This window comes from Hipposideros armiger, unplaced genomic scaffold, assembly GCF_001890085.2.
Source record: "Hipposideros armiger isolate ML-2016 unplaced genomic scaffold, ASM189008v1 scaffold_369, whole genome shotgun sequence".
NCBI lineage: Eukaryota > Metazoa > Chordata > Mammalia > Chiroptera > Hipposideridae > Hipposideros > Hipposideros armiger.
The window spans coordinates 1,952,286-1,971,392 of NW_017731719.1; the positions used below are offsets into that span (position 1 = coordinate 1,952,286).

The 19,107-nt window shown below is 35.9% G+C and overlaps 1 protein-coding gene across 1 annotated transcript in view; it reads left to right on the forward strand.

Annotated features, from left to right (window-relative positions):
- Window positions 1-19,107, forward strand: part of MCUR1 (mitochondrial calcium uniporter regulator 1) — a 35,925-nt gene that overhangs the window by 13,019 nt on the left and 3,799 nt on the right. The window contains exons 2-8 of the mRNA XM_019662188.1: window positions 7,050-7,169; window positions 10,423-10,526; window positions 11,019-11,120; window positions 12,052-12,093; window positions 12,909-12,980; window positions 16,477-16,530; window positions 18,575-18,689. Of these exons, the coding sequence (XP_019517733.1) occupies window positions 7,050-7,169; window positions 10,423-10,526; window positions 11,019-11,120; window positions 12,052-12,093; window positions 12,909-12,980; window positions 16,477-16,530; window positions 18,575-18,689 (609 nt within the window). The remainder of the gene's footprint in view (window positions 1-7,049; window positions 7,170-10,422; window positions 10,527-11,018; window positions 11,121-12,051; window positions 12,094-12,908; window positions 12,981-16,476; window positions 16,531-18,574; window positions 18,690-19,107) is intronic.

The window sequence follows — 19,107 nt, forward strand, 5'->3', positions numbered from 1 at the left end:
TGATGGTGCCAACTTGGGCCAGTGAAGCAACGTCCTCCACAACTAGACTGAAGAACAAAAGGACAGCAACTTATCTGTGCCCCTTCCCCCAATTCCCGAATTAAAAAAAAAAAATTAAAAAAATTAGAAAATGTCATTTTGGGTAATTGTTATTAATTAGCAAACTTGGCAGAAATATCATTTTGGGTATTCTATACTTTTCCATCAGTAGCCATCAGCAACCACTCTGGTAGCTTTTTTTGTTTGTTTCTCAACTGAAATGCCCAGTAAATGCTGGCTGCATCTAAAATTTAAGAATGCCTCTGGCTGGGGGAGAAACTGATTGGTAGAGTAACAAAGTGAAGGAAGCTGTACATAGAGGATAGAAAATGAGTAGTGAGTGAGCTTTGTCAGTGTCCTGCAGATGGCTTTGAACTTTATTGCTGTACTTTGCCTTGTGGTGCTTTTTTTTTTGACAAGATGGAAACTTGTGATTTATTTTCCTCTCATAATTCAAGATTATAGGGCAAAAGGAAGAGTGTTGTTTCTCATCAGTTTTCTAATGTTGTATCAGTCTCAAATGCTGTCATTCTTTACAGAGTATGGGTGGATTCATAAATATGGGAAATACAGCCAAGCTAGTTATGGAAGTATGTAAGCCTATTAACCATCAGCAAATGAGAGTTTTGTTCTTTTTTTTCTTCAGCCTACTGGTTTGTTTGGTGCCCAGGGTTCAAAATGGGGCTACTTAGACTTAAGGATGTTATGAATAGGAAATTTGTATTTGGTTCCTTCCTCTGTTCAAGGCTAACTTTGGGCTTCTTTTATAAGTACGAGGTTTGTTTTTTTTAATCCTTTTGCTATGTATGCTGAAAGTCCCCCAAGGAGAATTACATATTACACTTTAACATAGTTCAGTTTACTTGCTTCCTGGTTATTAGTGGGAATTCATAGTTCTTGGGTCTCATTTTGTTGTCACAATAAAGGAGGAAAAATGAGTCAGAGGTGTTCTGAATGTCAGATTATTGCTGCATTCTCAGGCCTTGCCCTTTGACAAGCTGGCATTCACCTTCCATCAGCAGAGGTTGAAGGGCCAAGTGGGAAGTGGCCAGCCCTTTTCTCCACTTTTCAGATAGCAATATTTCTTTGAAATAAGCTTGCAAGTGAAATAAATTCCAATCGTTTTTGGAAAAGAAAAAAAAAACTGCATTATCTAAATTGGAAGTAGCTCCTGCTCAGAAAGTAGTCGTGATACTTTGTTTTCGTGTGTGTGTGTGTGTGTGTGTGTGTGTGTGTGTGTGTGTGTAGGATGTTTTGTTTTAAATCACACAAATTTTGTTATTAAAAACAAGGAATTTGGGACTAGAGTATTGCCATCATCCTTCACAAGCCAATCATTCTTCACCAGCCAATTCTAGACTCAAATGCTTTCAAGCCCCCTAACCCATGGCACAGTCCAACACAGTTCTAAGACAGGTAGCGTGGCCTATAGAGAGAACCTTGAGAGGTACATTCATTCATTCACCCATCACTGTTTCTAGAGCTAGGTCTGTTCTGTGTCAGGCAAGCAATTCAGGGTCTCTTTTCCCAATTGTCCCAGTACTGAAGATAAAGAATGAAAGAAGAGGTACTCATTTATGTGAAAGGGGAAGACCATAGGTGAAGAGCATTGCTTGCTCCTGTGATTTTTGTGAACATGAAATAATATGTGCCTCCCTTAGCACAGTAGCTGTCATCCAATAATTGGTGATACTCATTGTTTTTGCCATTGTTACTCTGTCTTCTGATAATGCTCCCAGGCCCTGTCTGCACATGTGGTGGGCTCTCCGCTGCCATGCCTGGACATTCTGACTTTGCCCCTGGTCATAAGTGGCTGGACCCAGCAGGACTTCTCAGAGGTCAAGAGGCTGGCTGTGCCCACTAACTGGCTGTGTGGCCTTGAGCAAGTGTCTCAACTTCTCTGAGCCTTAGTTTCCTTGCATAGAAAATTTGTGTCATAATAGACTTACATCCCCCATAGGATTGTAATGAAGATCAGATGAGTTACAATTATACATGAACAGAATTTATCATGTTGCCAGGCACATGGTCAGCACCTTTACATATTAACTATTCGTGTTGTTATTGATCCATTTGACTACACGTCATTTGTTGCCTATTAAGTGCCTCGAGTATAGCAATGAACAAAACCAGGCACACCCTGCCCCTGCAGAGCTTAGATTTTAGGGGGAGAAAACAGACAATAAACAAGGAAATACGAGTATAATGTTTAATACAGAGCAGTGCAACGAAGAGCATTACAGCACGTTGGTTCTGCTGGTATAGGGTGTTTAGGAAAAGGGGTAACACTGAGCTGTTCACTGAATGTTTTGAGTTTGCCTTCCAGACCTTTGTGACTTGCTTTGCCAATGGAATGTGAATAGAAGTGATAGGTGTCACTTCTGAGTGGAACTGCAGAGCCACTGTGTGGTTTGCCACATTCCAAAAAGAAAAAAAAGTACTCAATGTAAAAAGGAAAGAGTGTAGGTGAGGAGGAGAAAGGAGTTGATGTCAGTTTTTCTTTCTAGACAGTTTCATGATACAGATCTTAGAAATCATACAGTTGAGTTTTTGTTTTTAATTTTTTCTGGCCTGCAGGATATGCCAGGCCCTCTGCTAGATGCTAACAAAACAAAAATGATTAAGACTGGCTGTTCTTGGGACTCTTGGACTAACAGATGATACAGACATGGAAATAATGTGCTAAGTGCCATGATAGAGCCATCTGTACTGGGCTGAGAACACAGATAAGAGAGCAATAAAGGCTGTTCCCTGACCTGGGTGGAGTTGGCAGAGAGAAACAAATTTTGTAACCAGAACCAGAACATAAGGGATGCTTATTAGTAAATTGTCAAATTAAATGAAGAGGAGTAAAAGGGTTGCTTGAAATTTACCAGTTGAGAAAGGGGAGCAAGCCATGCTAAAGGATGGAATACCAAGGCGTGAAAGTTCAGCAAACAGAATAGCTTACTTAGGTGGTTAGAAAGCAAGCTGAAAGAGTAAGTGTGGGCTAAATTGGGATAGGCTTTGTATGCCTTGCCAAGGACCTTATAGTATAGGCTAGTGGTTCTTTGAATGTAAGGGCCCCCTTTTAACCATTAAATGTACACATACAACACGTAGTGTTGCATTTTATATTTTGTCAGTCTGCAAACAGTGAGTGGTTCAGAGTGATTATTGGAGCTCTTGCACTTACCTTGATGCTAACTGACGACAGCAACCCCACTCTTTCCAAGTAGCCAATAAGTTGGAACCCACTGCTCTAAGCTTGCAGAGAAGAATCAGACCTGTGACCTGTCCATGTCACGTTTTTGCTTACTTGCAGTTTCTTTTAGAGTGTTTAGGGGTGAAGGATTGAGAATAGTTGATTAGCTGAAGTATCTTTCTGGTTATTTAGGAGACCTACGGAGAAAACCTTTGAACTTTGAGTTAGTAGATGACTGTTATCTCGTCTACAACACCTGACAAGTAAGGACAACTATATAGCAAGATTTTCATTTAGCTATGTTAATTACATTTGAATGAAAGATTTTTATTTTATATTGTCCATCTCTTTTTATTCCTTTGTTTTCAAAATGTTTTTTTAAAATATGATTGTAATAGTAAGGCGCGATTATGTTTAAATGTCCTTTCTTGACAAAATTACAAATTGGCACTGCAATTGTACCATATTTTTAAAAAACTATTTCTGTGGTTCTTGAAATACAAAAGCCAGGAAACCATTACTATGCTACCTCCTTCAAATGAGCACTTTGAAATAAGTTTACAAAATGGGTTGGAATCTGTGGTTAAGTGCATAGAGATTCATAAAAATGGTAATATACAAATTGTTAGAACACATCTCTCTAAAGATAGGCTTTTGCAAAGACATCACAAGGGAAGAAAACTTCAGATCAATATCTGTTGTGAATAAGGACACAGAAATCCACAACAAAATATAGTAAAACCTTGGATTGTGAGTAACTTGGTTTGAGAGTGTTCCGCAAGATGAGCAAACATTTCTAATACATTTTAACTTGGTAAACAAGCGATGTCTTGCAATATGAGTAGTTTGTTCCTGGAATGAATTATGCTCGCAAACCAAGGTATTACTGTACTAGCAAACCCAATCTTGCAATATATAAAAAGGAGTGAGTATACACCATGACCAGATGAGATTTTCTCCCAGGAACACCAGGTTTACTTAACTTCTGAAAATAAGTTTATGTAATGCACCATATTAACAAAATAAAGGAGAGAAACTGCGTGATCACCTCAAAAGACAAAGAAACGATATTTGACAAAATTCAATGTCCCTTCAAGATTACAAAAACAAACAAACAAAAAAACCCAAAACCATTTGACAAAATAGGAATAGAAGGGAACTGTCTCACCTGATAAAAGGCAAAAACCCATGGCTAACATCATGCTTAATGCCAACAGATGGAATGCTTTCTGTCTAAGGTCAGGAGCAAGGATGTCTGCTCTCATTATTCCATTCAACATTGTACTACAATAGAAGTTCTAGCCAGGGCAGCTAGGCAAGAAATTGAAAAGGCATCCAGATTTCAGAAATTGATAAGCTGATCCTAAAATTCATATGGAAATGCAAAAAACTCAGAATAAAAAAAACAATCTTGAAAAAGAACCAAGTAGGAGGACTCATTTCCTGATGTCAAAACTTACAACAAAGTAGTCAAGAAAATGGCACTGGCATAAGAACAGACATATAAATCAATGGAATAGAATGGAGAACCCATAGATAAACCCTTATATTTACAATCAGTTGATCCTGACAACAATCATAAGACAACTGAAGGAAGAGAATAGTACTTGGATACTTGGACACCTGGACACCCTGTCATCCAAAAGGATGAAGTTGAACCCCCATCTCACACTTGTATACAAAACTTAAGTGAGTCAAGGACCTAAATGTAAGAGCTAAAACTGAAATTATTATAAGAAAACATAGGTGTAATTTTTGTGTACTGCAAGTAGCCAGTGGTTTCTTAGATTTGATACCAAAAGCACAAGGAACAAAAGAAAAATAAATTGGGCTTCATTAAAATTAAAAACTTTTGTGCTTCAACAGGCAGTATCAAGAAAGTGAAAGACAACCCACAGAACAGGAGAGAATATTTGATATTATATATATAATAAGGAACTCGTATCTAAAATATATGAAGAACTCTTACAATTCAGCAATAAAAAGATAACCCAATTTTTAAAAAATAGGTAAAGGATCTGAATAGATATTTATCCAGAGAAGGTATTCAAATGTTCAACAAGCACATAGAAAGATTCTCAGCATCATTAGCCATCAGTGAAATGCAAATCAAAACCACAATGAGATACCCACTAAGATGGTTATAATAAAGATAATAACAGGTGTTGAAGATGTGGAGAAATTGGTACCCTCATATACTGCTGCTGGAAATGTAAAATGATGCAGTCACTTTGAAAAGCAGTCTGCCATAACCTCATAAGGTTAAAGATAAAGTTATTATATGGTGCAGCAATTCTACTCCAAGGTATGTATCTAAGAGAAAACATGTCCCCACAAAATTTTATACACAAATATTTGTAGCAACATTATTCATAATAGCTCACAATAGCCAAGAAGTGGAAACAACTCAAGTGTCCCTCAACTGATGAATAGGTTAAAAAAAATTAGTGTATTTATACAATGGAATAGTATTTGGCAATAAAAAGAAATGAGGTACTGACACATACTACAAGGTGGATGAACCTTGAAAACATCATGCTAGGTGAAAGAAACAAGTTACAGGATACCACATACCGTATGATTCTATTCATATGAAATGTCCAGAGTAGGCAAATCCATAAAGACAGAAAGATCAGTCAGTGGTTGTTGCCTGGGAATGGGAGAGTAGGGGTATTGAGCATAAAGCTAAAGGGTATAGAGTTTCCTTTGGGATTGATGACAGATTTTAAAGTTGATTGTGGGCATGCTTATACAACTCTAAATACACTAAAAGCAATCAAGTTATACACTTGAAATGGGTGAGTTGTATACTATGTGAATTATAGCTCAAAAAAGCTGCTGTAATACAGATAGCCAACAGACATGAAAAGATGCTCAACATCACTAATCGTCAGAGAAATGCAAATAAAAACCACAGTGAGATATCACCTCACACCAGTTAGAATGGCTATCATCAAGACAAATAATAAGTGTTGGAGGGGCTGTGGAGAAAAAGGAACCCTCATACACTATTGGTGGGAATGCAGATTGGTGCAGTTGTTATGGAAGGCAGTGTGGAGGTTCCTCAAAAAATTAAAAACAGAATTACCATATGACCCAACAATCCCTCTCCTGGATATCTACCCAAAAAATCTGAAAACATTTATCCGTAAAAATATATGTGCTCCAGTGTTCGTTTCAGCTTTATTTATGGTGGCCAAGACAGAAACAACCAAAGTGTCCTTTGATAGATGATTGGATAAAGAAGTTGTGATGTGTGTGTGTATATATATATATATATATATATACACACACACATATATATATACACACACAATGGAATACTATTCTGCCATAAGAAAAGATGAAATAGTGCCATTTGCGACAACACGAATGGATCTTAAGATTATTATGCTGTGCAAAATAGGTCAGACAGAAAAAGTCGAGAACCACATGACTTCACTGATATCTGGTATATAAAACGGAAAATAACAAAGGAATAAGACAAACAAATGAAGAAACAAAAACTCATAGACACAACAGTTTAGTGGTTACCAGAGGGTAAGCGGGGCGGGGTGTGGTAGAAGATGGTAAACGGGATCAAATATGTGGTAATGAAAGGAGAACTGACTCTGGGTGGTGAACACACAATGTGATATATAGACGATGTATTATAGAATTGTACCCTTGAAACCTACGTAATTTTACTAATCATTGTCACCCCAATAAATTTTAATTAAAAGAAAAACAGATAGGCTTTGAGATATGCCTGATTATTTTATGTAGCTGAGTTGCTTTTGTTTACCATTAGGTCCTGTTTTGAACCCTGTTATCCTTTTTGTTCTAGAGCTGAGCCTCTCTGCTGGGTGCCTGCAGCTGGGGCGGAAAAACCAAGATTTCACGTCTTCTGGGAATAGGAAGCTGTACTTTGACACTCATGCCTTAGTGTGTTTACTTGAAGAAAATGGTAATTATCTCACATTGGTCACTCAGTGCCATAGAAAAACGCTGTTATGACTTCTCTTATGATTCATCTAATTTCTCATGTGTCTCTTTGACTTTTAAGTCTACAAGTAATCTTTTGGTCAATCTTCATTTCTTTAAGTCCTCACTTTTGGTTGAAGGACATTTTTGCTTCCTCAATACAATTGAGATTTTTCTTACATATTTTGCTCAAGTGAAGTGTATTCTTATAACATCACTCTGGAAATATGGTATTATAGTTAAAAATTTAGACACAAGTCCACAAAACTCAGGAGTGATTCCTATGCCAACTGTCTGAAGCACAAAAATGATAGTTTTATTATTGTGCATCTTGTGTGCTTTTACAATTTTTGTGAAATTAAAATGTTACTGAGCAGCAATTATTGGTAATATCAACTTATTGTATTCTTTTTAACAAATACTCAGACGAACATTTTCCTTTACTGCTATTGAGTTAATATAAAAGATTGCTCTGATATATATTGACATTTATTGAAAGTATACTTAGTATATAGGTAACATTCTCATATTTAGTCTTATGTAGACAAATACACTAATTATAATTCTCTACTGTGACGTATGTTCTCAAAATCAGAATCTTGAATATCATAGATTATGGCTTTGAAATAAACGTATCTGTGTTTTTTACTTCATTGTATAGTTATTTATCCAGTTGTGCATGTTCTTATCTGCAAAGCTGCCCTCTGTAAATGTACTTCACATGCACAGATCAAGGTGATGGAATGAATTCTGTGCTCATGTTGGGGAGTCAGAAGCTCTGGGTTCAAACTGCTGGGTTCCATCCAGCTGCATAGCCTCGGCAGCCCTTTTTTCCTTCTCAGTGTCCATTTCCTCATTGGTATGTGGGCATAATAAGAATTCCAGGGCCGGCCGAGTGGCTCAGTTGGTTAAGAGCTCGCTCAAGAGTGCGAGTTCTGAGCAACAGCGGTTTGAGTCCCGGCCCCAGCTGAGCTGCCAACAGGTAGCAGGATGGCTCAGCTATTAAAAAAAAAAAAGAATTCCGAAGATCTTTTTGAGTATTAAATGAGGTAATATACTTGAATGCACAATGGAAAAACTGTCAAATGCTGTATAATAATTTTTACAGCTTTTCTTCTCAAACTTGAAATAGTAGGCCTTTTTCACCAAAAACTTGTTTCATTGGTCAGAAAGAAAAGTGGAAGTGAGAAGGGGGGCATCTAAAATTATCTTGATAAGCAGAAGTCTTCCTACTTTTCTTTTTCTTCTTTTTTTTTGTAGATTGTATGTTTGTATTCAAAGGAACCAATTATAAAAAGAGATGTTAGAGATAACGGGCATTTCAAGATACACTAGGTGTTTGATGATACTAAGGGAGCATCATTAATTTTGTGAAGAGTGACAATGGCATGGTAGCTGCAGTGGACTCAAATGGCCACCAAACCTTCCTCCTAATGATAGGTGGAGTTTAGATCCCCTTCCCCCCTTTAAAATTTTATTTATTTATTTACTTACTTATTTTGATAAATAAAAATTGTGAATGTTTAAAATGTGATGTTTCCATATATGTACTTCCTGCTTTTCTTGATTTCAAACCTTGACCCATGAATATTTGCATATTTTAAGACCAGTGTGATGTGAGGACCCCACTGAGGTGTAGAGTGTGAAGGCACTGAGAGCATGATGGGATGTCAGAGTTGTCTGGGTTAGGATAAGGGCCAGGAAGAACCCTTCAAGGAATATTCTGTCCTTTATCCTTTCTTTCTTCAGTTAATGTCTCCTGATTAACAAAACTTCCTATGTATCTGTTATCTCACTGACCCTGATTGTGTCTTGTTCTCTCGTTCCTACAAATATTTAATTGGTGTCTGGTAACCCATTAGATTTTAAGGTTTAACTTCTGCTTTTTCTTATCCCTTTCACCTCCCATACTGGTGGTTATCAATTATAAGGCTTTGGAGTTTATTTGCTTTATTATCGGCATAAGTTCTCTTCTAGTCTCTGTTTTCCTTTTCTTCGTAGTTGCCAAACCTCATTATATTTAACTGTGAACTCTTAAAGTTTTAAAAACTACAAAAGATATGTTCATCTTCAAAAAATCAGGAAGACAGAAAAGAAACAAGAAAAACTATTCTGAATCCCAATACCCCACAGCTAAACAATGTTAACATTTTGGAGGGTAACCTTTTGGGAGATTTTTCTAGATGTGCATGACCCACACATTGAAAATTAAAGGATTTTGAAAGAAGTAAAGGCAATAGGTCTTTTTGTCTCCTTTAAATCGTGTCTTTATTGTTGTTGTTGTTTTAACTATAGTCCTTTGCTTAATCTCATCTAGATTATATCAGTTATAACTTTATTCAAACATATGTGCCATGAATTAATTACAAGAATCAATAGATCCCTTTGAAGTCCTTATAGATTGACATATTTAATAGAAAGAATTACTTTCCAGGGACTTGGTTTTAAGCATTTTATTAGAATTTCCAATGTGAAATATAAATTACTATCAAAGTTATTAAAAACAATGATACTGCTGAGTTGAATCTTTATATAATTCAACTCAGCATCATTTATTGAGTATCAATATATTTTTTTTCCAGTTTGGGCCCCTGTCACTAGTGACTGATGAGAATTGTGGCGGAAAAATGAAAGAACTGATTTCAACATTCTGTCTTTTAACATTACATTAACTGAAAGCTAAATTGCTATTTACATAGTCAATGATTTGACTGATTTATGCTAGATATAAAATAACTGTGCTTTTCTACGTAAGTAAATTATTTCTTGCTAATATATACAGTTTTAAATAAAGTAAGTCATCCATTGTAGAAAAAAATTCAGACAGCACAGAAGAAAATAAAAATTACCTAGAATCTTTGTTAAATTACAAAAGCAATAAATTGTATCTATAGTTTGGAATGTCGCTCTTTTTTCAGCTGACCTTGCAGTGCAGGCATCTTCTGTGTGATTAGACATTCTCTGAAAACATGATTTTTGATAGCTAGGGAGGATGTGAGAGAACAGTTAGCCAAACCCCTCCTTTTACACGAGGAAACAGACTCAGATGTGTTATCCTTGTCCAGAGTGACGAACACGTCATTGCCTGTGACTGTAGTCTCTTCATTCCCCGACCACACTAGGCTTTCACCTGCTTCCGAATGTGTAAGTTTGCGTTTTCTCCCTTTCTATAAAGGATTTTTTTTTTTTGACAACTGGAGTCTCCTGAGTGTGATTGCCTTTGTGTGTTTGCTTAGGGTTTACTACTCAACAAGCAGAAATCATTGTATCTTCACTGATCAAGATCACGGAGGCCAACATGGATATCGTCTACAAAGACATGGTCACCAAGATGCAACAGGTTAGCTTTGTCGGGGCACGTTTAGCACATTTAAAATCTAAAGGGCGGATGTTATTTGTAACATATATTTTTGGATACTATTCTGTTGAAAAGCATAGTAATTTTAACCGTAGTTGAGAGGCAAATGATTACAGTGGCATAAAAAATATTTATTCAAAGCTATTTAGTGAACTCTTATATGTAGAATCATGCCGGAAAACTGACTGTTCCGGTCCACCATACTTTAGTAAATGGAGATGTGGCCAGAGTTACAGCAGTGTGTTCTCAAGCTTCTTGTCCTCAAACTACCACCCTTTTTAACTGATTCACTTGATGATGATACTGGACTTGAGTTTTTGTTTGCTTCCTCTTCTTATTTTGACATAGAGGATGACCTTGCTGAACCTCTTTTCTTGTGTCCACATTCTTCTAGTTTCTCATTAAGGTGATACCAGGTGGGAGGTGAACTTCCTAGAACAGACTGGGTTATATGTTTTGTTTTTGTTTTCCTAGGAAATCACTCTTCAGCAAATAATGTCTCAGATTGCTAATGTGAAAAAAGACATGATTATTTTGGAGAAGAGTGAGTTCTCTGCCCTCAGAGCAGAAAATGAGGTAAGACTACACAGCCACTCATAGTTATAAAATGTTTTATATTCAGACATTGAGATAAAATACACATACACAGAAGTGCACAATAAGTGTACATCTCGATGAATTTTCACAAGGTGTACACTACCAGTCAGATCAAACAGTGGAAATCACCAGTACCCCAGAAGTCTTGCCTCTGTCCCCTTCTAGTTACTCCTCCCACAGAGGAGACCACTCTCTTGGTTTCTATCAATATTGACTGGTTTTGCCTATTCTAGAACTTCAATTGATGGAGTCTTACAGTGTGTCTGGCAGCAGTAGATCCTTCTTTTTCATTGTCTACAGTATTATATGATTATGCCACATTATTCTACTGTGATGTATATTAGAATTTTTTCTGATTTTGGGTTATTATGAATACATGCTGCTGTAAAATAACCCTTAGTTTCTTCAAGTGTGGCATATGGGATCAGCGTTTAAATAAGTGCCCTCTGTGCATCTTCCTTTTGTTCTCAGTCCTATTAATGTCCCATAAAGGAAGTTTATTTATTACCTGTTAGTCTTACAAGAAACCTTCTGGCAAAAGATTCCTTCTTTTGCTTGAAAAGGTAAAGTTTGAAACTCTCAGAGGTGTCCTTGAAGTCAGCTGTTTGAGGGCAGTTAGTTAAAAGAAAAATTAAAGGAGGTATTAAAGAAAACAAGGCCTCTGAAGGCAAATGTGTATGTTAAAAAAAAATTGTACCATCCTGGCATGACAAATAATCACTTCTGGTACTGAGACTGTTCAGTTATATTGTATTCTGAATGTAGCCGACTTCGTATTGAATGAGGGAAGAACTTGAAAAACTTGAGCATAAATACATGTTCTGCTGTCTGTTTATTACCAAATTCTATATTTTTCTTCTAACCTTCTAAACATATCTTTGACTTGTTTTTTTTTTTCATGTATTTTTAGAAAGTAAAACTTGAACTACATCGGTTAAAACAACAAATAATGGTAAGATCTTCATCCCTGTTTGCTTGCTTGTTTATAATTAATAAGCTTAGAAATAAATATGTCAAATAATTTATATGTTCTTAAAAACTTAATTTTATGTTAAATGTTTGTACAGTATGTCTCAGAAGTACACATTGGAAGATTTATCTAAAAACACAGCCACTGAATAAATTCCTGATGTCTGAAACCAAATTCATTAAGAACATTGTGTTCTAGGAGGAATTCATTTTTAAATAAAAAATTTTCTAAAGTAGGCATGTGGAACCCTTAGATTATCTTAGTAGAGACTGTCTTTAGAAAATCTCATCTGATTTTAAAAGGCTTGATGTGCCGGTTTGATTTTTTTTTTTAAGTGGAAAGTACATTGATGTTAAAGAAGAAAAGATTTTGATGAGTGTCAGAAAGAAGGCTTTATTTAAACAATAATGTAATATTTTACTTTTTTGAGTCCATCTCTGCTTTCCAAAGTTGTCCAAGGAACAGCTTTAACCATAAATTGCACAAGGAGATTATCTTGGGAATCTTGAGGTTAAAAGCAACAATAACCCACTCTGGGCTAATTGAAACATAGAAGGGGATTATTTGTATGTGTAACTGGGAAGTCCCAAGACAGGGCTGACTCCAGACATGGCTTGACATCACTAGTCACGAGCTCCCGGCTCCGTTTCACTGTGAGCCCCTGTCCCGCCCCTTCCCCGGGCTGGCCCTTTAGGGTAGAAACAGTGGAGGCAGTTTCCCCAGGCTTCACATCCTCAGAGGGTTTGGATTTCTTACTTTGGATTTCTTTCTTTCTTTGTTGTTTGCCCTCCTACTAGGATGAAGTGATGAAAGTCCGAACAGATACCAAATTAGACTTCAATCTAGAAAAGAGCAGAGTAAAAGAATTGGTATGTTTCTTTTTAAATAGAGTATGAATTAATTTCTTTGCAGGATGGAATGCTTAGTCAAGTCTAAGTTTATATATAATTCACAAGTACTGTTAAATATTTACCTGTATATCATTAGATACAATTTTTTAAATTTTAATTATGTTTTGGATTAGGGCTTAAATTTGATGCTTTCGAAAGTAACATTAAAATTAAAATCTTGGTCAAATCAAGTCTGAATCTTTTTTTGTTTCAGAGATACTAAATTATGTGTCACTCAGGCTTTAATAAAAAAAACTCAATCTTGATCTATTTAATACTGATTTAAACCTCCACAGATCCTGATTTTATAAAAGTTAAGTTGATTATCTGACTTGAATGATATTAAATTATTAATATTAAATAATACTAAATTTTATACTGAAATTCAAGATTAAAAAAATATTTCCATACCGTCTTTTTTTAAATAGAGAAATCTTAATTTTATTACATTGTTTTGAAATGCAAATTCTAAATGATTCTTTAAATTATGTTAACTTGAAATTTTTAGTTACGAAAAGTAGTGTTGTATATTTGTTACCAAAAAGATATCACAAAATGTAGGTTGTAACTAATTAAGGTGAAGGAAATACCTACCTGTGCCATAACTTGTGGGATCATGCGCAGGACCTAAGAAAACTGGAAATATAGCTCTGTTCTCCTTGCTTTTTCAAAGATAATGCAAAAAATACAATTTTTTTCCCCTCAGAGCTTTCACAGTAACACTTCTTTATTTTAAATTGAGATGTAATTGACATATACTAGTTTCGGGTGTCCAACATGATTCAGTGTTGGTATATATTGCGAAATGATCACCACAAAAGTCCAGTTAATATCTATCCGTCACTGTACATAATTACAATTTTTTTTCCTTGTGATGAGAACTTTTAGGATTTACTCTCTTAGCAATTTTCTAATATACCATACAGTATTATTGACTATAGTCTCCATTTTGTATATTACATCCCCATGACTTAACTAATTTTTTAACTGGAAGTTTGTACCTTCCGACCCACTTCACCCATTTTGCCCACCCCTTGCCCTTGGCAGCCATCAGTCTGTTCTCAATATCTGTGAGCTTGGGGTTTTTTGTTGTTGTTTTAGATTCCACATACAAGTGAGATCATACAGTATTTGTCTCTGACTTATTTCACTTAGCATAATGCCCTCAAGTTCATCCACGTTGTCACAAATGGCAAGATTTCCTTTTTTATGGCAGAGTAATGTTACATTATGTACATGTATATCATATTTGCATATATATTTATATTACATTTTCTTTATCCATCTATCAATTGACACTCAGATGGCTTCTATATCTTGGCGTAGTAAATGCTGCCCTGAACACGGGGGTACAGTAAGTCGTATGTTTTAATAAAGATGTGTGTTTGGTTGCCTCTAGTGATTTTTAACCCATCTACCTTCTTGTTCAGGCTTTATTTGAATTTGATAACATTAGGTAGATACCTTTTTTATTCTTTGCATAATGAGAAATAGGGCATATAAAGCATTTTTTACTAATGCAGAATTGAATACACATACAGAAACTCAGCACTCACAATTGTTCATTGTCTTCTCATTTTTTACAATTGCTTTTCATCAAAATGTGCCACAATGATAAATGAAGCTGATATTGAAACCAAAATAAGTACTTAAGTGTGTTTTAGAACTGTCTGGATTTTAAGAGTTAGTTGAGCTCATTATACTAAATAATTAATTATGCCCATGTTACCTACCTTTCTAGTCTTAAAACACTTTTCACTGGAGATTAAATCACTTAGTATCACCAAAATAGTTAATGATCACTATGACTAGTATCTAGAAGAGGAGAAACTCTTTTGGTTACCTTTGTCCTTATGGATGTACTTAGCAAAAATTTTGAATTCACTTGATTTAGGAAGATGCCTGTAGCTAATCAAGCTGGGAAGAAATATACCTAGGAGATTGGGAAATGTGAGATGTGAGGATGGATTAAAGCCAATGTTAATTTACTAACCTGTCTGAGAAGTTGTTCTTGGTAATCCTAAACTCAGATTACTCTGAAGTGCAAGAAAGTAGCGTATTATTATACAGCTTTATGCAGTAGTATATATATTATTATGTATTTAACATGTATTGATGAAGATGAATTATTTGACCCCCTCATTCCTTTGTTTAATAAAGTTAATAGTGTCAATTACATTAACTGTGGTGATATTTACTGCCAGTTTCGAAAGTATGGCCTATAAACTGCTTTGGAATACAGGGAGATGGAGCCACATAGAACTTATTTTAAAAATCATGGCCACGTCAAGATTTAGGTTTTTCTTTTCTCGTTGTTGAGTCAGTGGTGATTTACTGAAGGGCCAGCCAGTTTAAGGTGTGCAGAAAATCCAGCTCCACCCTGCCCTCTGGTGGTAATCTAATGCATAGCTCTCTCCTCAGCGAAAACCCTGACATTTAAAAGATGGAAATGCGCATGCTTTGATCTTATGACTGACTAGACCTTAGTTTGGGGTTCTGGGGTTTTTTTCTTTACTTTTTTTTTTTTAATTTCTAAGTAATGCTGTTTTTCTACTCCCCTAGTAGACTTGGGGAAATTTTATAACTAGAAAGTTTCTAGACACTTCAAAAGCATTATTTTCCTATGACAACATTAATTTAGTGAAGAATTTTTAATTCTTCACTTAAATTATAGATTTGCACTTGTTGAATTAAATCGTGATGCCCACTACTAAGGAGATATGTCTGATTTTGGTCTCATGTCAACAAAATTGCACTAAATCTTTGCACAGACATTAACAGCCAAAGGCAAGATAGCATTTTATTTTGGGAACAACTAGTTAGTTCCTTTAGTAACACTGGGTTCTGACTACACCCAAGTGGGTTTGTTTGTTTTTAATTAAAACCAACATGTGTTGGTTTAGTGTATTTCTTGTATCTACGTAGTCACATTGTGTTTTATAATCACAAAACAACTCTATGTCCAGAATAATATTCCTTGAAACTATTTTTCCCCAATATAACACCTTTCCTATCTTTTGTCTAAGCTTCAAGTAGTGACCTATTTTATGTATAGTTATGATGGGATAGCTCCTAAATTGAAATTATTTCCCACTTTTTTCAACTCTCTCAAAGCCAATAAGTATATGACTCAGAATCATCTAAATTGGTCCCAAAGAATGCTGTTATAATAGTGGGAGGGACCTAGAGACGTTACAGTGAAGAGATGAAAAGAGAAAAACATAGCAGAGAGAGAGAGAGAGATGAAGGATGACAAAAGGGAATCCAGATATTGGAGAGATGAATGAGTATAAATAAGAAGCTTCAAAAAACAGATCTAAAGGAGAGGGTCAAGTAGGCCACTTTATCCCAGAGGTGATTTCTAGTGTTACATGTTCTTGGAAATAGTAAGACCAGAATATTTAAGGCACTAGAAAAAGAGGAGACAGAGAAAGGAATAAACCAGAATCTGACCTATGTGACATGTGTGTTTCAGTATTCTTTGAACGAAAGGAAGCTGCTGGAAATGAAGACAGAAATGGTGGCCTTGGTAAGAAATGAGACTGACTTTCCTTGGTCATTTTATTCATCTCTGCTTCAGCCCATGCATGGTTACTGTTGTTTGTAATGATATGTTATTGGAAAATATATGGAGATTTAGTGTCCTAGGTTTTTTTAATTGTGGTAAGATACACATAAAAATTACCGTTGTAACCGTTTTTGATTGTACACTTGAGTGGCATTAAATACATTCCCGTTGTTATGCAGCCATCACCACCATCCATCCATAGAACTATTTTCATGTTGCAGAGCTGAAACTCTCTCCATTAAACACTAACTCCCCATTTCCTTCTTCCCCGAGCTCCTGGCAACCACCACTCTCCTTTCTGTCCATGAATTTGACTATTCTAGGCACCTCCTATAAGTGGAATCATACAATATGTGCCCTGTTGTTGGCTTAATTAACTGAGCATAATGTCCTCAAGGTTCATCCATATTTTAGCATCTGTCAGAACTCCCTTCCATTTTAAGGCTAAATAATAATTCCATTGTATGGCTATAGACACTGTGATTATTCTGGCTCTGGACACTTGGGTGGCTGCCACCTTGTGGCCACTGTGAGTAATGCTTCTGTAAACGTATCTGTTGGGAGTCCCTGTTTTTGGTTATTTTGAGTATAAACTCAGAAGTGGAGGGTCATAGGATTTTTTTTGCACTTAACCAAATACTTGATTATCTTAATAAAATTTAAAGCTCAGTGATTGAAGAATAATAAGGAATTATTGTATTTTAATAAAGGAGTCTTTTTATTATATTTTTAACTGATGGCATGCATTACTTCTTTTCCATCCTGTATTACCTTGGACCTCTGAAACCTACAGGAGACTTCCATGAGAGAATACTGGAATATTCCTCTGGATTAATTTTAAGACGCTTATTTCCTTAATCATTACCAGAATTGTTAGCCATAGGGAACTACTTACTTGCCCTAGGATTTTTAGTGAAGCATTTCCAGTGCTTTTATACATTAATGAAATATGACAACCCCTTTATAACATCAGCCAAACTCACCACTCTTTGGGGGTAATTATGTATCTAGTTTAACTGTATTACATTGGGGAAAGAACACAAATAGGCCTTTGGTATGGCCGAGCCTCATAATAATAAAACACTGGTGTTTGAACATAAAAGAAGAAAACTTAAAAATGTGAGTAGACGTAGTGTCAAAGCAAGCACTGTTAATTTCAGATTCTTCAAGACTCCATTCATTTTTTAAAAGCATTTTCTGTGTACCTTTCACTAAGAAGGATTTATAGGGCCGGCTGGGTGGTGTGGTTGGTTAGCGCTCAGGCTCTTAGCAACAGGATCACCGGTTCGATTCCTACATGGGCCAGTGAGCTGCGCCCAAGCTGAACTGCTACTGAGCTGCCAACAGGCGGTCAGATGGCTTAACTGGTGAGAGCGCGTGCTCTTAACAACAAGGTTGCTGGTTCGACTCCCGAATGGGATAGTGGTCTGTGTGCCCACCCCCCACCCCCCACTGCAACTAGATTGAAAGTGGCAACTGGACTTGGAGCTGAGCTGCACCCTCCACAACTAAGATTGAAGGACGACAACTTGACTTGGAGCTGATGGGTCCTGGAAAAACACAATGTTCCCTTTCCCCAATTCCCCAATAAAATCTTCAAAAAAAAAAAAAGAAGAAAAAGAAGGATTTACAAGAATGGGACATATTCACTGCCATTGAGAACAGACTGGCTTCATAATATTAAACTTATTTGTGGAGCAACGTACAAAAGCTTTTTTACATAGCTTATCACATTCGATTCTGTAAACAACCTATTTGAAGGCAGGACTAATGGTATTTATTTTTCCTTTTTTCAAACAGAAGGAAACAGCCCTAGATATATTAAAGGCCCTGACCAACACAACATAACATGAAGCTAGTGGAACTAAGACTAAAGCCCAGTCTCTAATCCTACCCCCATTCCCCTTGACTGCACCCTATTGGGAAGGGACTCTCAGGACTGAGAGAGAAGAGGGCATGGTATATCCCAGAAGGATTAATGCTATGAATCTCTTTGTTTTAAAAGCATGCCCAGCAAGACCGGGCCGTCACCCAGACAGACAGAAAGATAGACACTGAGGTTGCTGGCCTCAAAACCATGCTCGAGTCGCACAAGCTTGATAATATTAAATATTTAGCAGGTAAGCTATTTTGTGTCTAAGTTGTTAAAACAAACTGAAAAGAAAATAAATAAAATTTATAAGATATGTAAGTCAGTGACAGATAATGCATTTCACTGATTCTAACATTTGTTTTTTTCATATTTTAATATCTCTGAAATTGGAAGGCATCTTATAATTTACAATAGATGGAGTATCATACTACAATTGACATTTTTTTCTTTCTTAGTACTAAATAAGGAGATATTTTGCTTTTGTAATTTTTTAGCCAAAAGAGAAATAAAGATTTATATACACAAAACATTACTTAGCCATTATTTTAACTCAAATTTAACATTTTGGGTTGATCAATATTTTGGTTATAATAGTATTGAGAAGTGAAATTTTGCTCATAAAGTTAAAGGGTGTGTCCCTATGCAGTATATGTATATGTATGTAT